Below are 23816 nucleotides of genomic sequence, written 5' to 3'. Positions count from 1 at the left end.
GTGACTGGATAGCAGGAGATGTTTACCTGCCAGCCTCCTGTTAGAGAGGAACCAGTGCCCCAGTTGGACAGCTGTGATGGGGAAGTGAGGGGGAGTCTGGGGAGGGGGGAGCTTTGTATTTAGGCTGCAGATTTCAGGTCTGTATCTTATAAGTTTTTCTGGCAGAGACTAATCATTTCCTCCCAGGATCAGAACAATGCTGTGGTTTCTCAGTATATTTACTTAAAGATAAGTGAGGATAGCTGCTGCCCTGCAATGCAGGAGGACTGGGGCCACTGACATTGCTGAGGGTCCACAGCTTGCCCAAGCTGAGCCCTCCCTTCTGTAGATACACACTGGCATGTGAAAGAGGAAGGCTACTGGTGTAATTCTATTTTCAGCGCCCTTCCTCATTTGTCTCTTCTGTTTTATTGCTGTGCAGGCTGAAGACCATCATAGGAATGGGAACTGGAGCTGGTGCCTACATTTTAACCAGATTTGCTGTAAGTTTTGTGGAGCTTCCCTAAAGCCTCAAGCCTGATTTCCCTTACACGTTTTTGTCCCCATATTGTGCATGGAGAATTCCTGTTCTGTTGTGCCCAGTTAAGTATGCAAGCCAAGCTTTTAAGTGAAATACCGAAATCTGCAGGATAGCTAATCCAGAAGACCTAGATTTTCCATTTTAAGGCCTGGGCTCTACCCAGTTAATTTGCAGAAGGTTTTTATAATGGGAGTTCTCTATTTAAACTGAGGGTGGAGGAAAAAGTTAAATCCTAATGTTCTCCAGCTGCTCAGTTGAATTGCTTTAATGAGTTTTTTTTCCATACATATGCTTCTTTTCTGCAAGATAAAACTAGACCTACCACCTTCATCCCCATGACATAATTTGCTAATTTAAATTTTTTGCTGACTGTTGAGCTGCAAAGGATATCTGATGAATCTTAGATCTTCTCTTTTGCAGTTAAACCATGCAGAGATGGTGGAGGGATTAGTTCTCATTAATGTAAACCCTTGTGCTGAAGGTTGGATGGACTGGGCAGCAACTAAGGTAAACATCTTTAAGTTAGAAAAATAAATCTTACTGTGAGCCTGTGGGACATGAGGAGCTTGGCAGTCTTGTATGTCAAGGCATGGCTGCAGATACTAAACATTCTGGGCTAATTCCTTTTGTGTTTATTCTTCCATTTGCAAAAAAAAAACTTCATACAGGGCTAGTGTTAAAAATAAGTACTTTGAGAAGACAGATACATGTGGCACAATGGAGCTACTGGGACAATTCCTAACAGCTCATAACTGCTGGGGAGAACAGTTTACTTGGAGATGGTAGTTTTGGAAACATCTTTCAAGAAAACTTCAAGCGTTGTGCAGCATTCAGTGCTTTCTTGTCCATGGCTTTGTTTACCAACACAGCTCAAAATATGAAGCAGAGCACAGAAAAATGTCCAGAACAGCATCCTCCATGTTTCAATAATCTGTGAGTCTTAGATGCCAAAAGGACTCAGAAAAGAGCATTGGCTACAGATGGTTTATACAACCAGAAGATGCTGACATAAAAGAAACTCCTAGGAGAAACTTGCAGAGCCAGGATATAACATTCTTTCAAGGCTTAGTTACTAAATATATTCCTATATCAAACTTGTCAAAATAAACTGATGGACAAAGTTATTTAAATGAAATGTAGTAACTTTTCCATGCTGAAATGAACCTGACCCATTTTGATTCTCACCCAACGCCTCAGTGCGTTAAATTCTTCCATATCTGTGACTCTGCCTTCCACCTCTCAAGGTGAGTATTGCTCACCTCGAGAGCACAGCAGGAGCCTTATGTTCTTGTGTCCTTCCAAAGCAGGAGCATTTGCTGTGGGTTGTGAGCTTCTGGTACCAGTTCCATTGCATTGTCAGGGTGGGTTGTTAGGGAGGAGAGTGGGCAGTGGAGTTCAGTGAGAGCGACCAGGCTGGTTTGCTTGGGTTTCTTGCAGGGAGTGATTCCCTGTACACCTCTGCCCCTAGCAGTGTGTTCCCTGTATAACTGCATTAGTGAAGACATCTGATGAGAATGACTCAAACCCCTAATGGTGTTCTAGTTGGATTGAGGGGGGGAAAATATCAGTTTAGGATATTCTACGTGTAGAGAGAGCAAAGAAACATCCATTGGTCTGTTTATGGGTAATTGGAAGGTGTTCAGGGGCTGTGTTGATAGCAGATACTTAGGTAATCTTGCTGTTCAGATTTCAGGTTGGACGAATGCTTTGCCAGACATGGTCATTTCACATCTATTTGGAAAGGTATGTTCCTCTGATGTATTCAGCCATCTGTATTTACCTCCTGGGGCTGGGAGGAGTGCAGAAGCTTTCAGTTAAGCAACAAAAGATGAAGCTAAACTGAGATAGAATTCATACTTGTGTCCCCAGCATTTCGGGCAGTATTCTGCCATGGGTTTTCTGTGTCCTGAGTACTCAAGTGTATCTCAGTTGTGACAACTCTAACAGAGGCAGCTCCCTGTCTAGGCAGTTAACACTTAAACACGAGTATAAGAGTTGTATATGCTCATGTTCTGAGCTGAAAAACCCCACAGATTTTTTTTTTTTTAATATAATATACTTGTAGCTCTGTGACAGCTGCTTATTAGTATCAACAGTGCTCTCCAGTGCAAGCCTAATGCAACCTGCTGAGCTGTTCCTTGAGGGTACTTCGCTGTGCCTGAAATTGTTAGTAAATGCAATGGAAAACTCCATTCCAGCAGAACAAGGAACTAATCTATATAGATTTTAGAGCCCAACTGTTTGAAAATGTTACTGGTTGAAGTCCTCGAAGCTTAGTTATTTACTATTGTGAAACTGAGTTCCACATTACATGTTTGTAAGCTTTCAACATCTGCTTCACCCTGGAAAGATTTATTAGGCTTCTTACCCTGAATCTTCTTTTGTTTGTTTTAAAACCTCACACTTGTCTGACTGTAATCATCTGCACTACAACGTTTTGCAATTGTGAGATTTAAACATTACGACATATTTGTGTTTTCAAGTGAAAATTGTGGTACTGCAATCAGAAGCTAGTATTAATTCTGGGTGACGTCACTGGGTGCTGAAAGCTGTCCCTTCCCTCAAGGTGCACTCCTGTTGTGCATCTCATATCTATGAGTCTGATACACAACTACTGTGCCATGTCTTCAGATCCTTTCAGAAAATAGCCCCTGTTCTGAATAATTCTGTCTCCACTTTAGGAAGAGATTCACAGCAACCATGACCTGATCCATACTTACCGTCAGCATATCATTAATGATATGAATCAAACCAACCTTCATCTCTTTGTCAACTCTTACAACAGGTAAATACATTTACCTGATTTCTAACTGGAAACTTTTAAGAGGCTGTCCAGCTCTTTAGAGAGAGTATTTCTTGCGTGGTGGGATTACATGTGTTCCCCCAGTATGAAGTTTTGCTTAATAGTGCCTTTAGGGATCTCAGGTGGTTTGCTTATTGGAGAAGGACCTTGTGTATTTGTGGGGTGAAAGGTTGTACACTGGGACTGAACTATAACGTTGATCCTTCAGTCTAAGTGTGGTTCTATGTCAGTTATGGAGGCCACAATAAATGTCAGATTAAATTAACATGAGAGTGTCTGTGCCTTCTCTAAACTAGAAGAATATAGAAGTATCTATAAAATTCCCATATATCAAAAGCCTTTCTCCTTTCTCTTTTTTTTTTTTTTTTTTTAGTCGGCGAGACCTAGAGATTGAGCGCCCTGTTCCTGGAGTGAATGTTGTCACCCTTCAGTAAGTATTTTATTTGAGAGCTTACTGCAAGTCAGGGACTGCCATTAGAAAGAACTCCTCTCTTCAGACCTGGCAAACATATTGAAATTGAAAGTTAAGTAGTTCCTGTCACTGTGCATCTAAAAATTTGGGCTTACAAAGTACTTGAAAAGTTAGTGTATTTAGATTCATGCAGAAAAGTGTTATAGCTAATGGAAACTATAGCTCTGAAGGTACTTGAGCTGTGCTAATACAACCAAGAAAGCCCAGTCTAAAACCACTTGGAAAACCAACCAAACAACAAAATCTTCCAGGAGGATAGAGCAGGAATGAGAATGATTTGACAGATCATCTGGCTTTTGCTTATGCTCTGACTTGTGCAACATAAGTTGTCAAGTCCTTCCTAGCTCAGCTGCTGATGGTTATACAAAGGAGACTCTGTTCCTCTGACAATCTGTTTACAATTGGATGGACAGAACCTAAAGTTGGAGCTCAGGGATCTGGGGGGTGGTAGGCATGAGACTTTGATGCTGATACCCACATTAATTTCTTATAAAGCAAGGAAAAAATAAGAGCCCTGGCAAGGGCTGATTTGCTGCCAGCTGGGGAAAGGAACAGGTTCTCAGGCAAGGAATCAGAGCATGTCACTAGATCTGCAGCTAATGCAGGGTTTGAGGTATCTTTAAGGTGTCTGGAATACAAACCAAATCATTTCCACATGCTTAACTGTCTCACACTTCCAGAGACACAGAATGCAACTCAGGGCAAGTCTGGTCTGGGTGGCAGAGATAACACCACTCGTGTCTGCTTCTTTGCAGGTGTCCTGTCCTCCTGGTGGTCGGTGACAGCTCCCCAGCAGTGGATGCCGTGGTGGGTACCTCGAGCCATCTTTGCCACCCTGCTGAGGATGGGTGGGCGAGCCAAGGGGCTGCAAGAGGCCAGCAGAGCCCCTGCCACACAGCAGCCCTGCTGGCTATCAGTCCAGCCCAGTGGCTCTCCTCTTCCAGACCGCAGGAGAGCAGCCATTAATTCCATGCTGTTTGTCCCTTCTGCCTGTGCACTATTATTTAATAGCTACCACGTTAGAAACAATCACCACAGCAGTTCCAGTGAACCGCAAATATTTTCCTTTAGAGAGGAATCTGCTGCTGGTATTTTAACTTGCTGTGTGGTGCTGGAGCTGTGCCCTGGGTCACTCTGGAAGTGAAGAGCTTCTTTCTGACCATTATAACTCTCCCCAGATGACTGGATGACTTCAAATGTTGTGCCTTAATGGGCATGCCCAGTCTGCTGGCCTGTGGCCACATGGCTACTCACCACTTGGGAGGCTACCAGATGACCCCAAATCACAAGATAAACAACACTTGTTGCCATTGAAGTCCCAGAAACAGATGGGGGGGGAAAAAAACTCTCAAGTTCGCAAGTATGGGTTTGTACATGGAAAAAATGCAGTTAAAAATGTGAGCTCACTTACTTGGGTTTGAAGATGTGTATATGTATACATAGTCTTCACACAGAATCATATGACACTCAGTTTAATCTGAAATAAGCCAGAAAACAAGATGTTGGATCTGTTTTCATACAAGAGTTCATACTTAAAATCTTGTGTGCAATGCCTTATGCTGCTATTCTTTTCTATAGGTTGAATGCAACTCAAAGCTGGACCCAACAAGGACCACACTTCTGAAGGTAATAACAAAAACTGTGCTTTTCAAAATAAACATTCCTCTCACATAAAACCAGTTGGATTAGCTAAAAAAGCAGAACTAGAGTGATGTGTTGCAATAGTGATAATGCAGTGAGAATCCAGTTCTGATTTAAAAAGACAGTTCCTTCAGGGTGAGAGTATTTTAGTGGGATAAACAAGACTAGAGACTTCTTGTCAGCATTTACAGCAGGGAATTTCTCAGCTCCTCCATTTTAGAATAGTAGGGATGAGAGTTGAAATACTCAGTATTTCGCATACCCATAATGAATTTGACTAGAGCTGGCAAAGCTGATCTTGAGATATTTTGAAAGGTTTGAAAAGCTGTGAGCAGAGTAGGAGTGCAAAGCAGTTCATTCTGTTCCTGTGCTTGCCTCTCAGCAGTAGTGTCAGGTGAATCAACAGCTAATCTATCAGCCACAGTTTGGTCAATCTGCCTTTTATGAGGGTACAGTCCAGGACATCTTACTGATGATTTCCAGAAAAATTGATAAAATGCACTTAAAAACCACAGAACATCATGCAAAGGCTTTGGCTGATATTTGGCATTCAGAGTATGAGTGCAATCTTCAGCTTGTAATGAAGTAATGATGAAGTAATAGCATGCAAACAGTGAAACAAGTTTGGTCATGCTTTGCCAAGAGCTTCTACTGCATCTCTCTTTAGTGAACTAGTCAGTGAAAATTATAATAAATAAAAATATTTTTTTTCCTCCTAACATTGAGGAGTTACATATACGTCCTATAATGTGGGTGTGGCAGACACCCTAAGAAAGTTTAACACTGTCTCAGAGCTGGTATCAGTGGCCAGCCTTTGCTCAGTCCAGGGATATGGCTGATGCCAGATCCTGCTTCAGGCCTGTTTTTCTGCTAACTAATCCTAGATGGGATTTGGGGTTTCCTGTAATTTACAGCTCTACTGTTTTCAGCTTGTAGTGTTCCTTGGAACAGGACTGTTTTTGTTGGGTTGACTTTGAGGGGTGGAGTGGCAGGAAAAATGAAATGCTCCAAAAATATTTCATGCACTCAAGATAGCTTTTCTCATTTGGCTTTCCCTGCTTCCCTTGGCAAGTCAGGCTGCTGCTTGCCATCAGCAATCTCAGCAAATCGTTTTTCCCTCTCACCTCTGAGCTTAAGGTGTTTGTTTTCTCTACCCTGTTTGTCATCCAGGTCAATACAGAGTCATGTTATTGTAATTCAGAGCTGAACTTGCAACCAGGACTAATAGGCTGGTTTCTAAGAAACTGGTAATCACTGCCCAGCAAAAAGCATTTGTAGCTCCAGCTGATGCTTTCCCTGAGCACCAAGAGCCTTTGTGGTTTTCTGGGGTGCAGTCGTAGCTTTCATAAACATTTAACAGCTTGCTTTGATGCGTTCAGCCACGTGTATGTTACTCACACAACAAAAGGAAGTGTTTTTTTGCCAGATAGCTAAAAAGGTCATTTCAATATATCCTGAGCATAAGTGAGTTCCTCTGGCATTACACTGACTGGCTGTTCTCATCCCATTTCAGATGGCTGACTGCGGTGGGCTCCCCCAAGTTTCCCAGGTAGGATTTGGCTGGCGGAAATCCTACTAATCATGTTCTGCAGCGTGTCAGACTGCAACAAATGGGTGTTTTCCTGTAGGGTACTTGCTGTTCCCAATTGTCAGCCAAAAGGATGGTTATGATTTCATGAATAATGATGTCAGTTGGTCATCTGAGCTTTCTTTTTTCTTTAAAGAGCAATGAAGCACAAAATTGAGATTAGGAGGGGATATTATTTTCACTGATAGTCTTAACCAAGTAAAGAACTGAGGTGGCAGTGCAGAGGTATTATTTTATGCCTATTTACTAAGATAATGTAGATTAAGGCTTGAGCCACTGACATTTTAACAACATTCTTACTTGGGCTATTTATAATATACATCAGGAAAGTGGGAGACAGGAAGTAACAATGCTAGGTTATTGCATACACTAGCTCAGCTTGACTGTGGATGAACTGGAGTTTCTAAAACACATTTAGACATAAGTTCCAAGTTGCTAATAAAGCCAGACTGGCAAATTTAAAATTTACCTATGCCCTTGTGTTGCCTCATTAAAAGAGCTGATTTGTAAATCAGCTCTGGAATGTGATCTAACATTTAAACAGATTTCTAAGCAAATATAAAGTGGTGTTTGTGAACTTCAAGAAAAGCTAAATTTGTAATTGCCTGCAGCTGAAGTCCCTTTACAGGCAATGTGTGCTCCAACAGTGGGAACTGGGAAAAAGTTTTTTTAAAGCCACGTGGTAGTATGTGCATTGCTTCTGTTATGGAGAGTCCATTCTTTGCAGTGGTTGAGAGAATTACACAAAAAATAACTTCATGTGAAATAATGGAGACTGTAAAGCTTATGTGGCCACTGTTAGCAGAGGAGAAAAACAGGGAATGCTTCACTGCAAGAATGTTGGTTGTAGGCAGTTGTGCTGGTATATTCTTGGTGAGCTTTCTTGCCCTATACACATTACTATCAACTCTGAATAGCTGAATTTGTTCTCTACTGATTAGGAATTACTCAGTTACTGGTCTTGTCTGAACTGCCTTGTACATTTTGTGGGGCCAGTTGTTTTACTTTGGTTCAGCTGCCTCAGAAACTGCTCAAGTAAAGTTTTGAGCCAGGCTTAGACCACTTGTGTTCCCTGGATCTCAAATGCATGTATTCATTTTGTAAAATAATGGGGGTACGACTAGTGAGGGGAATGATGGAATTTTCTTATAAATGAAGTTTTCGTGCAGTCAGTAGAACCCAGAGAATATTTAATATGTCCCTGTTAAGATAGGGCATCTGTGGAATCTGTAATATAATCTACTGAGCACTGCTTATGATAACTCTGTCTCTCTTTTGCAGCCTGCCAAGCTTGCTGAAGCTTTCAAATACTTTGTTCAGGGAATGGGATACAGTAAGTATTTGTTTTATTGAGTGGCTGATCTTGCTACTGAAGTTAATTGGGCATCTAAACACCCAGAGAGTCTCTGATCCCAGATGTGTCACTTTTTCCCTTTTGGATATGCATTTGCAAGGGGAAAAAAACACATGCTGTATCTGGGCAAAGGGTTTTCAGACCAAGTGATGTTATTAAATAGTAGAGAGCTTTGAAAACAGCTTATACCCACAAATACCTCTTCTACTTGATCTCAATGTTTTTAAGGTTGACTATTTGTAATAGTGTCCCCTTGTGGCATCGAAGGATATGGTTCATCTACTGCACACCTCATTTAAAACCTCACTGGTTTTAAATGAGGTTTAAAATCTTATTTAAACTTCTTTGAGTTGTAGCTGTTTGTTTTTCATGTATTTACTTCTGCCAGCTGCTGTGAGGATGCACTATAAGCCTGGGCTGCCAGCAAAGGTTGGACATTGAAAAATAATGGGAGGGCTGATGAGTCTCTTCAGTTTCCCTCTGGATTCTTGCAGCCACAGCAATGTGCCCTAAAGTTTCTTGAATCCCTTAGCCCTGGCCACTAATTCCATTGTAGTAATTTGGTCTCTTTAACCACATGCAGGGGAGATACTTATGCATGTAAAGGTACCCTGAAACTTTTCAGGGTATCTATTCAACCATGGAGGCTCCTCCAAGGATGGTTAAGGCTGAGGGGAAGGCAAGGGCTTCCTTCCACATCCATGCAGCGAGGCATTAATGAAAGACTCTTCTTCCAGTGCCCTCTGCTAGCATGACCAGGCTGATGAGGTCCCGCACTGCTTCTGGCTCCAGCGTAACCTCTTTGGAAGGACAGAGGAGCCGCTCCCACACCGGGGAGGGAACGAGGAGCCGCTCCCACACCGGGGAGGGAACGAGGAGCCGCTCCCACACCGGGGATGGCTCCAGGAACCGCTCCCACACAGACACACGGATCGAGCTGACGCCCAACTCGGCAAGTAACGCTGAACAATCAAGCCCCAAGTCCATGGAAGTGTCCTGTTAGATGGCTGTGGGAGGTTCAAAACTGGTCACAGTGTAAAAAAGTAATGGATGCCCCCTGTGTATCACAAAAACATAACTGGTATTAATCTCTAGCTATTCTGTAGGATGAACTCTGTTCACCAGGGTCTGAGAGGGACCAAAGAAAAGAAGCATCTCATTTGCTCAATCGTCATTCTTGTATCTCAGACAGCTGCTGCTATTGTGCCCTCCTTCAGTGGATGCCAAATTCTAAAGGATACTTGCCAAAAGCTGATGTGGTTGTAAACACTTCAGAGTCAAACCAGAATTGCTCAATACCCTGCTTTAAAATCAAAGCTGTTACAGGCCCCTTTATCTCTTACTCTCTTGAAGTAAACTGGCACAATTTGAGATGAGTTTCAAAGCGGGGGAGAAAAAAAATAACTGTTAAGGATGACTTTAAGAAAAGGAAATTAAACAAATGTGTTATGGCCTCATGTTGAAGCTGGAGTTGAATTCATTGTATATAGCTTGACTTCAAATGATAGAAAAGTTAACGTATCGTGCATTTATAGGCCTTCTAATTCATTAGTATTCAAGCCTGTTTTCCTATGTACAATAATATACTACCAAAATAGGCAATTTTAATGTGACTTTGAGATGAACTAAATCTTTAAGGTTTTTCATTTCACTTCTTTGAGATTTAGTTCCAGTCTTCCTTTCCTTCCCCCCTCCTAGACCCTAAAACCTGCTTAACCAAATGAGGACAGGATTTCAATTTGGTAAGCAAGGTAGGATTTCCTGTTTGGGAACTTGGGCCAAAGGGGTTACCAAACTGCAGAAGTTGGTGTAGTTGTAACAAGTAGGGTAGCTGTACATGCCAGCTAAGCAGAAACAGATTGATATTTCCTTCAGAAAGCTTCTTATATTTGCAGCTCAAGTTTTTTGTGTCCAGCACAATTGTCATAAATTTGGAATTCTGTAAGCAAAGACAGATCCAGCTGTTCTTTGTCAGGAGAGATTAATAACTGTGGGATGGGCATGTAATTAGATAACTGTACATTCAACTGCCACTAATTACTAGATTTGAAACTGATGAGATTTCACTGGTGCTGAAAAGTGTATTCCATGAAGTGGTGGAGCAGCAACACTGTATCTCTGGAATACAGTGTCTAATGATTTTGTAAACGTCATGATCTGCTGGTTCTGCATCTTTGCATAGCCTCCTTGAGTTGCTTTCTTTGAAGCTAGTGGCTTGATACCTTTCTGCCACTCAGAATGTCACAGTTGGGTGTTCTTAAGTTTCTCCTTCCATAGCTAGTGGGACAGGATTTCCACGGCTCCAGTGCATACCTGCTGAATTGCAGTCCTCACACAGACAAAAAGCTCAAATGCTGAGCAGTTACATAGCAAATGTTAATACTTTGGGGTTGCTTGTTCAGAAGAACACCATCTAGGTTACTTTATATTGACTAACTTCAGCTCTTGTGTAGAATATCCATAACATTTTGTGGGAAGAACAGACAATTTCCAGAAAGAATAAAGCTATTGTGTAAAGTCTATCAAGAAAAGTTTCTTAATGAAGTATTTGTATTTATTTCAAAACAAATAAATTTGTAACTTTGCAATGTCTGGTGTCCTCATATTTTACCAGGAGTACAATAATATTTTTCAGTCCAAGTATATTCTTGTCATCCCTTTGTATCAAGGAAGTCTTTCTGATTTTACTCAGATCTGTCATTCCCTGCTTTTGTGCTTAGAGCTTTCCCTCCTCCAGCCTACTATTCTAGGAAAACACCACACACTTCATCAGCATTGTGGCTGACTATTTTAGCACTAAAGGATATAGAAATACAGAAAAATATTGAGCCATGATACAGAGTACTACTTGCTGTTTGAACTTTTTTCTGTCTCCCTGACTAAAGTACTGTCTACTGCACAGATCTGGGGTCTGACTTCCTCACTGGAGTTGGTGCCACACTCATTGCATCCTTTCTGATTTCTAAATCCATTATGTGATGAGTTCTCCATTAATATCTGGAGTTATTCAGACCTCCTGACTGAAATTGCAGATGCCACTTGGATTTTCTCAAGGTGGTTCTTTTTGAAGCTCTTACAAGAATGTAACTTCAGGAAAATAAAGATTAACCTAGTGACTTACTTAACATACTGGAGTTTTCAGGGAGAGGTGCTTTCATGACTTTGCTGGGACTATTTTGGGCTGCTCATTCCTCCTGTATCTTAAAAAATCCTGTGATAGAAAGATGCAAAAGCAAATATTTGTCATGTCTGAGCCAAGGCTTTACTGGATGTGATGATTCAGCAGTCAGGACTGGACTGATACCAGCAAAGGGCTTGACAGCCAGTGCCTGTGAAAACAGGAGCAACCTGTGCCAGCTCAGCTTACAAAAGAAGGGCGAAGTTAGGTTCTTTGCTGAGCTTTTCTGGGAATGGCTAATCATTCCTTCCACAAGGACACCATGGTGTGCCTGTCAAGCCTGGGCAGTTTATTTTGGTTTAATGGAGAGGAATGCATCCAAGCCTTATTGCAGTACAAAGGGATCTGTGAGCACTTCTGAGCTGCAAGGAGTTGCTAGATCACTACAAATGTCAGCTTTGCAATCAGAAGTGTTCATTTGGCAGAGAACACTGTGTTCCTGTGCATAAAAGCTGGAGGGCAGCACAGAGGAGTGGTGTCTTACCTTTTACAAGGAGTTATGACTCCTCTTTCCCTGCAGTACTGGTCTCCTGGCATCTTTAGTTTGTGTTGTAACTGAAGAGATGCAAGTGGCTTGCAGATTTATTAGAAATTTTTATAATAACCCTTCCCAGAGCTGCAAAAGCTGACTTCTGTGTTAGCCTGAATATTGTAGAGTCATTAACCTGGAAAACAGGAGCTGGGGTCTCACTTTTTTCCAAGTGTGAATGGCCACTAGGGAGCAAGGAGCTACTGTGGCATAGAGGAAATTCTGATAGGGTAACAAGAGGTTTCCAGAAAATAACCAGTTCTCCCCTCACAGTGCCTTTGGGGCTATAAAGAAAGAAAACAGGATGGGCTCCCAGGGACTATGAGGCTTCCTGATTGCATTAGTGTATCTCAATGCCAAATCTTTGCTGCAGTGGTACTCTTTAAAACCACTAATAGAAAGGATGACATTGCTGAAATCCAAGTTATTTCCACCTCTGCCTAGGCCTCGACATCTACTAATCTGGCTAAACTTCCTGCTATCCTTCCCCCTCCCTGTCCTTGCAGAGGGGGAGTGGGAGAGGATGTGGCAGCAGGACTTTTGTGCTGAAGGATGCTGCTGCTTTCCTCTTTAAAAGTCTCTATTGACTGAACAGCTGGAAACTTTAACCTAGATGTGTTTTTGAGGTTTATGATTAATGTCATGTGTTGTGAGTGATGGACTGAGCTGGGGTGAAAACTGTTTATAGCAAAGCTGCTTATTTTTTCTCTCCAGTGCTGGAATCCTCTCCCTGACTGCTTTTGCATCTTGGGCAGAGTATCTGCTGCAATCCTCAATGTGCCTGCAATGGGGTCTGTTGCATTCACCAATGCAACACTTTGATCAGTGTTGCTTTCAGCTTGGCCCTCCCCCTTCCCACATGCTGTATCTTCTTTTTTTTCTTTGCACTATTTTGCACTGTTTTACATTCGCAGGCACAGAAAGCCTCTCCCTGTCTGTCTATATGAACAGCTGGTTTGATGTGTGGATTTAGCATTTCCACTGAGCCAAATATAGACTTTATGATGGTAGCTGATCACTGCTATGCCTAATGTTTAAATAAGTGACAGAAAGGATGTCAGGGTATCTTAAGAGCTCAACCCTTCCCCCTCAGCCCTTTGTAACAGACAGACACAGCCTCTCACTGTTTCTATCCATTGCTTCATTAAGGGCTCCATTCATTTTATAAACAACACAGCTGCTGACCAGTGTTAAGGGGGAAGAAAAAGGAAAAAAAAAGGCTTCTGATTGCAACTGCCAGACAGTTCAATATCTGTTCTCTGCAACTCAGCGTGGGGATCATTCGCTTACCCAGCACTCCTATGGGCTGGAGGAGAGTCATTGTTTTGATGTCATTAAAGAGGCAGCCCCACATCCCATAGACCCTTACATACTTCGGCACTGGTGGGATGTGCATCAAACACTGCATGCAGACATCACTGGGCATGTCCAGAAGAGCCCAAGGGTTGGGAAAGGGGATGGCAGGCAGTTTTCCTTCACAAGCAGCTGCACCATAGCGAGCTGTGACCTGCAATAGAGCTGCAAAAAGTATCTTTGGGTGAGCTGCCACTCTCTGCAATTGCTTGTGCCTGGAGTGGATTATGGTATTCAGGTCAAGGTCAGTGCGTGGAGGGGGTTGGGGGAGGGCAGGGTTGTTTGCTGGGCAGCAGTACTGGAGAAGGGCTGGGGCAGCTCCAGGCAAAGCCTAAATGAGCCAGGGCACTTGGAAAAGAGCAGGACGTGCCACCAGCCTGAGCTTCTCATGCCCTGGCTCTGTGTGTGTATGTCCTCTGTGTGCACAAGTCCCCACGAGGCTCAGCAGCATGATGGGCAGGAAAGATGGGGCTGCTGAGCTGTGGGTCTGCCCCACCTGTTGGACCTGGCACTGGCCCAGGGAATAGCCAATCTGCTTGTAGGCTTTGACAAGCCCACCCCATGCAAAGGTGCCAACCAGCCCTGCACACAGCAGTGAGATGCACACTGTCCCACCAGCCTGTTGGACCTCACATAGATGTCTCCAGCTAGGAAATTGTCATTTACTGAATGACTACAATATGTTTTCATTTATTTTTAATGATAATATGACCAAATTAAAAAAAAAAAATCAAGAGGAAAAGAGTAAAAAAAAATAAAAAAGAAAAAAGAGGCACACTGGAGGAGAAGGCTGGGGAGAATGAGAAGAAGGTGCTTTCTCACCATAAGCAAGCCCAACCAACCCATCTCAATCCAGGACAGGAGGCCACTCAAAGTGATTAAGTTCCTATGAAAGCAAGTGACATTCTTCAGGCTGGAAGGCAAGTTTGATTTGTGGTAAAACATTACAGGTATTTTTTTCTAGAATTAAAAGGTAGAATAAAAGGTAACTCCTTACCGGGGTTAGTTCTGGAGGTATGTTAATGAAGGGATAAAAAACAGAGTTTTGTAATTAATTTAAATGTTTTTCCCCATGTCTTTTAATAACCTTGATTGAACAATTTCAGTGTGTATGGCTTTTTCAAACAGGTTACTCCTCCACCTTCTCAAGAGAGCCCATAATGAAGACATGCTTAGGCAGGTTGAGTAATACACTCCACTTTGCTCAAATACTCTAGACCTCTGTCCCAAATCAAATAAGAATGTTGCAGAAAAAAAACCCAAATGTTGAGCCAGAAACAGACCAGCAAAGAAATGTAAATTGGGAAACAACTGGGTTTTCCAGTCTGCCAAAATATTCAAAATTAAGGAAATGCTCCCAGATGATCTTTTTTACCATAATACAGTGCAGGCTCTTTACTTTTATGTGTCCTCCAGTTCACAGCTTTGTCACATTGCAAATGTCCACTTGGACATTGGCCAGGCAAGAAGATGGGAAAAGGAAATGTCAGTCATAGATATATTTCACCTTCATTTGCTTGCCTAAACTTCTAAATGAGGTGTCAGTCGCAGATTCATTTACCATTTGCCAATTATTTAATTTCTTTAAACCACAGCAGCAACATGCCATCTTATAAAACCTCACCATGATGCTTTACAAACAAGTAATGTGTTATATAGCTGGAGTGACTCAGACTGCCAAACCAATCTGGTTTTCCCATTAATTTTTCATATATTTCAGTGTATGAAGCTTACAAAAATAACTCTATAGAAATGTTAAAACTGGAAAGTCACAATTTGAGAAGGTAAATGTATGAAGATGTGTGTCTAGATAGTGAGAACACTGTTTTTATCAGTTTAGTAAACTGTTACAAATTTCCTTCAAGGAAGCAGGGACAAAAAAATCCCAGAGTTTAATTTGCAAGATGACACAGTCTTTCTAAATGTTGTGGTTTTCCTGGAATATTACATATACACAGCACAACCCTAGTGAACACATCTAAAACATGTCAGCTGTACTACACCCTCTTTCCAGTTGCATGTACACCAAAATGATGTTTTAAATTCCAGCCAACACTCCATGGAAAGGCATTTTAATAAGCTTCATGCCTGCTTTCACACCAGCATTACCAGACCTTCACAATCCCGCCCTTCAACCTTGACCCAGCCTACAGGACCAACAGGATGATCACCATGAGCTGAATGTGTGTCAAATGGTCTTGGCTTAGGTGGATTGCAAAATTGTCACTCTCATCCTTTTTTTAGCCTTTCACTTGCCCATTGCAGCAGAGGGGTCTGATCCTGGTATCTCCTCAATGCTATAATTGTTCTTCCTTGGATGGTGGCATCGCTTTCAGGTCCCAGCAGAGACCTGGGCCTGTTGCACAAATGTACAATGGGCATCAGTTCCTGCTGGAGGAGTTTTCAGTCTCAACAGAGGCAATGAACAGCAGGGCCTTGTTCTGGCTCTGAAATCCCAAGGAAAAGTGAAGCAAAGGGCTGGATCCATGAAAGCCTTTGGGAATCTAGACCTTCAATGAATTAAAACAGTAACCACAAAAGTACTTTTGTAAAAGATACGTGATTTGCCGCGGCACAGAGGGAGCCAGTGAACTGAATCTAAAGCTGGACTGTTGCCTTAGTCCTAGGTCTAATCTGCTTGTAAACACCCACTGAAACAAATTATCTCAAATGCACTGCAGATCAAGGTAATTGGCTACAAGGGATGCCTTTTCCCATTCAGAGCCACTGGACAGACAACCAGTTGCACAAGCAGAGTAGTAGAGCTAACAGTGCGTGGTTTCCTACAGATTTGTGTCCAATGTCCCCACAAAACTCCTTTACAGCAGTGTAATAACCACTACTCCCCATATGTGATTCCTTCAGCTCTGCCTCCTCCATGGCTACTGTTTTCCAGCTGGCAGATCTGTTTAAAACCCCTTTGTGCTGCTGCTGGGGTGGTTGGGCCACACTGCAGACACGTTGGGTGCAGTGACTGCCTGGCAGGCATGCGTGGGCTTGGCAGGGACAATATGGTCGGGCTCTTCCCTGTCCTGCTCTTTGATTTCATGTTTTACTGCAGGAATTGCAATGCTTCTGAGACCTTTATACTTCTGCCTGCTTTGTTTGACATTTCCCACAAAGGGACTGCCTGACAGACAAACAAATGAACAGTATGGCTGCATACACCCAGTTTCCTTAGGAAACCAGGCTGGAGACAGAAACATCTTGGGTGCGTTGGGCAAGATCTGTAGTTTCCAGGCATTCAGTTCACTAAAAACTGACAGGCACTGGAGCTGCTGGTCATGCATTAGCTCTCAATAGCTTCTTTTATCTCTCAGTGAAAGCCTTGTGTTACAGCCACTGCAGCATTTGATTGCTGTGGTTACAGAATTAACTAATTGCAAAGCGGAGCAAGCCAGTTAAGGGACACAGTTTTTCACACATGATCTGGTCCTGTTTTCTTGCTTCCTTATGTGTACATGTAAGACAGAGAAAGACTGACTGTACTTATAAACACACATCATATATGCACTGCTTTTTATGCACCATGGGAATATATATATATATATATATGTAAATATACACATTTATATATTCATGGACATGTTTCCATAAGGTTTTATATATAATAGTATATAAAATATTTATATCAATGACTGCACATAATAATTTATAGGTGTGTATACATCTACATATAAATATGTATACATGTATTTATTTTTATACGTGTATATGGCATTTTAAAATGGGCAAGAATTAGAACACAGTGTTCCAAGTCATATTTAGGGGGCCTGATTGAAAAAGAGGTTCTAGTATGTCTTCCCTATAACTTCTTAATACACACTATTTTCCCTTTTGGAAGACATTGTCAAATTCTTGGCCATGGCCTCTTTTTTGTATGTTCACATGGAACTTTGTTAAAAAAGGGATGGAGTTTGCAATGTAACATTCTCATTCTTTCAAGTGCTGAGGTCATCTTTGACTGGAGGCAAACAGGTCAGGTATGAATTCTGCTGTCACATCATCCAGGCCAAGGCAGTCATGAGGTTGAATCTTGCAAAATGTGGTGGCCTCAGGTTCCTTACCACCAGAGAAACAAAGGGAAGAGGGGCTTTGCACCTGCATTGGAACATGTGGGCAGAGATCACCCTTCCTTTCTGTCACTAGAGATTTTTGGAAGCTTCAAAAAAGAAATAAAGCTTTAAATTCAGGAACAACCTAGGTCTATAAAGAATATATGGGACAAATCCTTATATACAAATTAAGATGCTATTGGTGTTAACAGCTTTTGAAGATATACAGCATTTTTCCTAATTGTTTTTATATAGCCATGGTATTATTTTCAGGCCACTCACAAGAACTTTTAATTCATCATAGCCAGAAAAATTTATGTCTACCAGAAACTAATCAGGCTTCTGCTGGGTTATCAAGATGAAGACAGACAATTTGCCTGCTGAAAGTAAAGCAAAATAACTGCATCATCCCAAGTTCAGCCCTGTACTGGTAGGATTTCCAGATCATGTGTCACTCAGCAGTTCTACTGTGCCACCAGGGATTTTTGAAGTGGATACTACAGTTCTCATGTTCATGCAGAAACACAATTCTACTCTCCCAAGTGAAGCAACAGCAAACATGCCATGGGGCATGGCTGCTGTACTAAAAATTTACTGGAGAAAAAACTGGCTCTAACATCCTTCAGTTAGAAGGTAGAAGAATTTATCAGATGATAAATTTCTTACCTGGAAAGGTAATGACAGGTTTTTGGTTTTGTTTTGTTTTGGTTTGGTTTTTTTTCCTCTTACCTGACATTTGCATGTGAAACCATTTCTGTAGAAAATGTTTACATTGAAGTTTACTCTAAGCATCAGCCCAGCTGGAATGAATGCACCAGAAACCATGCCAAGGGTTGCCTCTCCTTCTTCATCCACACATTCTCAGAGCTGATGTGAAGCCTAACACCTGTTTTAACACCATTTAACATGACTCCTTTCCTCTATGCCAGTCATGTAAAACAATGATTTGTGTTACTGGCAAGGTGGCAGTGGGAAGAGGCACCTGTGTGCTGGTAACACCATGGGAAGCAGGAGGTAGTGGTGGTCCCCAAGCACAGGCCACAAAATTTCCATTTCTATCATAATAAATGGATGCAAGAGGTCTTGTCCTTCATCTCTTATCTGGCTCTCTACATTTCATCTGCAGAGATAGCCCAGGAGCAATACATCACCTGTGGATTAGATGGATCCTGAAAACACGAGCTCTGGAGTGTCTGTTTTGGATTCAGTCAGGCTATTCAAGACCAGAGAGTGCAGAGAACTATGAAAATGTTCTTGGCACAAGACACTTCAAGAGATTGTTATGAATCCAAGGAGAGCAAGACACAGAAGTTCTTGGACCCAGCCTATTGCAGTGAGAGACAGAAACAGCACACAGAGATTTCAGGAGAAACATTCTCCCCCCTAGGCTTTTCCCATTAAATTCACCATGCAGTAGAATATGACTGAGAATAACAGAGGGGTGATTCTAGGACTGATTTCAGTGTGACTGATGTTAGACTTTAGCTGCAAGACCATCAAATCCTGGTGTCTAATGTTGAATATAAAACATATATGTCAGTTTTCCAGCTTAGACAATAACATTCAAGAAATGACAGTAAGGATGTCTGAATCTCATGTCTAAGCTAATGACTGCCATACTTTTGCTGTCATACGAGTGTACTGTTCTTTTCTATGGGCAATTAAACTGCTGGCTTAGTAAATGACAGAACTGTCATTTAAGCCCCAGCATCAGTGCATAAAGGAATTTTTGGCTCCTGTTAATGGATGAAGATCTATTAGAGTTAAAAATCTTGTTTGTTCAAGGCCTCTTCGAAAACAGTGTGACAAAACAAAGAGATTTAACACTGACGCCTTAAGTTTTAGCTTTCATGTTTTCCAAATTCTGTACTGCATTAGTATAGAACTCTGAACTTCATATAAAGTGTTAGCAAGTTCTCTTCACAGTTTCATTAGGCAAAACAATCCTTTTCCAGCCCAAGAACCAAGGACACTATTGCAGCTTCAGGCCCAAAAAGTAAAAACAACCGGGAATTGAGGAGAGCAAACTGGGAGGGTGGGACTGCATAACCTGAAGCTGGAATTGGACAATAAACCCAATATGTAAATGGGCCAAAACTTATAAAAGTGTGAAAACTCATGACCAGTTGTCCATCTTGGGTGTAGCCTTGACTGGGCTCTTGTACTGCCCAGGGTGTATTCTTTGAAGGTCTTTTTAATAAACACCTTTAAATAAACACCTTTAAATAAATACTTTATTCCTTTAACACCATCTAGCCTCTGTTCTAGGTAGCCTCTCAAGGCATAAACATCCTAACTTGGGAAAAAAACAAATTGCACATTGGCAATGTATGAAGATTCTCCTTTTATTTTAAAACCTCTGTAAAATCAGAGCAAAGGGTCAATTCCAGCATTCAGCCAATTTAATTAGCGATTTCAGAGTAATCATAGTAATGAGCCAAGTCAGCAAAGATGTCATTGGGGTTCCTGCAGTTCAGGTTGCAAAAACAAGCATTGATCCACATAATTTTCCACGAAAACTCAGTTCCATCTGGGCACTGAAATCTCACTTCAATAGTCTTGGACTTGTAGGGTGTGCAGCACCTGTTGTCTGTGCAGACACCACAGTATTTGGGCCTGTAGGGACTTTTGCTCACACATCCAGAGATGGTGTAGTTCATGGGTTCATTCGCCCTGTAGACAGCCAAGCACTTCTTCCCAGGCTAAATCAGAGAAGAAAATAAAAACAAAGAGTTTCATATTCAGTGCTGATACAGGTAGGACATAAAACCCACCTTGCTCTTTACTATTACCTGAAAGGCTGTGGCTAGGAAGGGGAGATCAGGGGGACAGGGGCTCAGCCTCTTCTACCAGGTAAATAGTGGTAGGACAAAGAGAAATAGCCTCAAATTGTGCCATGAGAGGTTCAGGTTGGATATCAGGTAAAATTTCTTCACTGAAAGAGTGGTTAAGCATTTGAAAAAGCTGCCCAGGGAAGTGATAGAGTCACCATCTCTGGAAATATTCAAAAAACAAATAGACGTGGCATGTTGCAGTTAGGTTTATCAAGCATGGTGGTATTCAGTCGAAGGTTGGGCTTACTGATCTTGGACATCCTTTCCAACTTTAAGGATTCTATTATTCTATTCTATGATTCCTATGTTTAAAGGGATTGGTAGCTTAAGGAAGATTTTACAGCCCTGACCTAGGCAGTGTGAAAGATTTACGTGTTTAGATGTAGGAACCCAAAAGCTGCAAGTAGGATACTTGCACAATAGAGTTCATAGCCATGACCAGACGTGCAGCACTGCTTTTCTGCCAGCTGAGTACACAGCTGTCTGAGCCAGCATCGAGCACAGCAGGCTTGGCTTGACTTTCCTTGCAAGGACCTTTTGGCTGGAGCTGAAACTCTCAGGGAAAGGTTTTCATACCAACACAGGCAGGACATATTTTGGAACTCTGTGCAGCACAGTAAGTCCATGTACAATGCAGCCTCATGAGGCCTGCACGCTGCCAAACAAAGGCTGACTCGATGTCCATGCAGCTCGAGGGGTGCACAAAGAAACAGTCCCCACCTTGATGTGCTGGGTTATATCCACCTCACAGGGCCTCATGTTGCACAGGCGGCTTTCCTTCAGGAGCCGGCATTGGTCATTGTCATTGGAAATCCTGGTGGAGATGCCCAGCCCACAGGTCTTCGAGCAGGGACTCCAGGGTGAGGTGTGCACAATGCAGTTCTTCTGCCAGGCTTCATCCTCTCCCTCGTATGCTGCCGACACAGATTAACTCCATATTATTCAGCCCAAGCAGCTTTACATATTAAACACCCTCTGCCCAGCTCATTGCACATTCAGACCACTAACCCAAATAATTAAACCACAGCAAAGTGGCTCAGCATTCCTGTGAACTCCCTCATCCCACCCCCTTTGTGCTGACCTACTTGTGTCAGACTCTCCATCGCTGCGAGCGCTCGGGGCCAGGGCTCATTCCTTTATTCCCCTTCACAGCCTCGCACAAGGGGGCCCTTGTCTGGGACCCCCAGGTGCTGCCACAATATAAACAATTACAGAAGCCTGAGCCAGCGGGTGGAGAAAGGGGATGAGATCTGATCTCACCATGAAGGTTTGTTTCTGAGCCCATTCAGTTGGTTCCCCATAGCAGAAAGCAGTCAACAGTCTCTGCTGGATGGCAGAGGGCTTGGGAAGCAGCCACAGCCTTTCACTGGGAGGAAGAACAGCTTCAATAGCTCTCAGAGAGCTCAGCAGCCATTTGAAGAAAGGGTGGGCTCTGTTTTGAAAGCAGCCAACAACCCCAGTTATGGTTCTGTCCCAGCCTCAGCCAAAGTCCCCACTGCTTGACAGCTCACAGGACAGTCCACAGGCAAAACTCTGATACAAACTGCTGCATTGAGCTTGCTCACTATTATATTTATTATTATATTGATTATTATATTAAAATGTAATGAATGCTACTCTGACTTCTCCTTTCAGGAGAAAAGTCAGGAAAGTAAAGCTATGTTTTGCCCATTTTGGGACAGAGGCCATGAGGACATAAGGCCAGTTTCAGTAGTAGATATTTTGAATTTGGATCCACCCCACATTCCAGAGCTATCAGGGACAGAGAAGTGAGGGCTAAACTCTGGTGGTTTTAACTCACAAATGAAGACCGAGGGTTTTTTTTGTGCAACAAAAGACCAAGGTTTGGGGAAAAGCTCTTACCGCCAAGGAGCCAAAATCTTTGTTTACAACAATTCTATCTCTCCTTGAGCTCTGCTTTTGTGAGATGGTCCAAAACATGGAGCTAATGTGGCTAATGCCACTACAGGGCATTTTGAAAATAAATTTAAGACATATGGTAAGTTGGATCCGTCCTAAGCATTTGGGACCATGTTTGAGGCAAATGATACCATCTCTGTAAAGTGGGTTACGTGATCATTACTATAAATGTGAGCGTGAGGACAGAATGTTTAATGACGCCATCAGTTCAGAATTGATGAAAAGTTGTATCACCACAAAGACAACTTAGCCCAACTCACAGTAAAATTTCCACACAATAACTGCCTTCAAGGTGTTGTGTAAGTTTGAGTGTCCTAAGACCTATCCTAATATACAGGGGCTTTAAAATTGCTCTACAATAGCAATATAACCTGGACAGAAAGCCTCGGTCCCAAAATAACTGAGTCCATTCTCTTTCTTTTCCTCCAGACTGAGGAAAAAAAAATTAAAATGACAAATTAAAATGGACTTTTGATATCTTCAAAGTTCCAGAAGATGTGTCCTTCAAAGGGGGCTTTGGCACACAGAATTCCAGAATGGTTGTACAAGTATGTTTGATGAATATCATATTCATAGAATTGTGAAATGATTTGTGTTAGAAAGGACCTTAAAGATCATCTCAGTGAACTCCCCTGCCATGACCAGGGGTAGCACCCACTAGATCAGGTTGTTTTGGGCTCCATCCAGCCTGGCCTTGAACACTGCCAGGGATGGGGCATCCAAATCCATATTGCTATTAGTGAGTTCCACTGGTGTTTGCCTGTCCTGTCCTTCAGCACATGCTGTGTGGGAGGCTGTGTCTCCCCTACAAAGGTTAGACACCTGCCAGGTCTGGCAGTACAAACTGATACTTTGCTTGTAGACTCTGCCACATGGCAAAGGAGAGATCTACTTCATTGCTGCCATACCTGCAGAGGAGATGTGGCGCGGAGATGTCTTCCTGATTTTCCTGGAGTCATCACAAACCCACTGCTCGCAGCACTTCCCTGCCATCTTAATCAGCTTTGGGTTTGGGCACCAGACAAGTGGAGGACGTGAGTTTGTGCACATGGGAACACAGCCCACAGCCCCGTTAATGCACGTGCAGTTGTATTTGCAGTTGGGCTGAAATGTCTCCCCATTCTTATACCTGACTCCATTGAGGACACATCCTACACCAACAATCTCTGAAAAGAAAGGAAAAGAGAGAAAAACACACAGAGCACCATTAAAATAATGCTGGCAACAAACAGCTCCGATGTGGTCCTTTACCAAGCTGATCCCTGGGCTGGCAGTGCTGCAGAGCCACGTGTTCAGCCTGATGCTGCACCATGTGTAGTTACACCATCTAGGAAACTGTTTCCATTCTAAATCACAGCAAAAAAAGAGAACGTTTTATTGCTTCAATGAAAAAATAAGTTAGGAAATAAAACAAGTTTTATCCACAAATTCTTACTTAAAAAAACCAAAATAATTTCATAGCATGACGGTAGGAATTACCCACAGGGGAAAAAATCAAAGTAATTAAAAAAGATATTTAGTGAAATTTGAGACTTTCAGAGACATATAAGGGGACTTCATGGAGTCGCA

At 42.3% G+C, this 23816-nt stretch overlaps 2 protein-coding genes across 3 annotated transcripts in view; one reads left to right on the top strand and one right to left on the bottom strand.

Annotated features, from left to right (window-relative positions):
• Window positions 1-10966, top strand: part of NDRG1 (N-myc downstream regulated 1) — a 39592-nt gene extending 28626 nt beyond the window's left edge. For both annotated transcript variants that reach the window (XM_053991767.1, XM_053991776.1), the window contains exons 7-16: window positions 422-482; window positions 941-1027; window positions 2207-2263; window positions 3202-3305; window positions 3697-3753; window positions 4551-4602; window positions 5374-5421; window positions 6950-6985; window positions 8306-8357; window positions 9116-10966. In XM_053991767.1, the coding sequence (XP_053847742.1) occupies window positions 422-482; window positions 941-1027; window positions 2207-2263; window positions 3202-3305; window positions 3697-3753; window positions 4551-4602; window positions 5374-5421; window positions 6950-6985; window positions 8306-8357; window positions 9116-9381 (820 nt within the window). In that variant the 3' untranslated portion in view covers window positions 9382-10966. The remainder of the gene's footprint in view (window positions 1-421; window positions 483-940; window positions 1028-2206; window positions 2264-3201; window positions 3306-3696; window positions 3754-4550; window positions 4603-5373; window positions 5422-6949; window positions 6986-8305; window positions 8358-9115) is intronic.
• Window positions 10967-19709: 8743 nt separating this feature from the next.
• The window catches only part of CCN4 (cellular communication network factor 4), a 33954-nt gene continuing 29847 nt past the window's right edge, over window positions 19710-23816 (bottom strand). The window contains exons 3-5 of the mRNA XM_053992696.1: window positions 23156-23413; window positions 21048-21241; window positions 19710-20195 (exon numbers count right to left, since the gene is read on the bottom strand). Of these exons, the coding sequence (XP_053848671.1) occupies window positions 19896-20195; window positions 21048-21241; window positions 23156-23413 (752 nt within the window). The 3' untranslated portion in view covers window positions 19710-19895. The remainder of the gene's footprint in view (window positions 20196-21047; window positions 21242-23155; window positions 23414-23816) is intronic.

The sequence above is a fragment of the Vidua macroura genome, chromosome 1, assembly GCF_024509145.1.
Source record: "Vidua macroura isolate BioBank_ID:100142 chromosome 1, ASM2450914v1, whole genome shotgun sequence".
NCBI classification, from domain to species: domain Eukaryota; kingdom Metazoa; phylum Chordata; class Aves; order Passeriformes; family Viduidae; genus Vidua; species Vidua macroura.
This window is presented reverse-complemented; position numbering and strand designations above follow the sequence as displayed.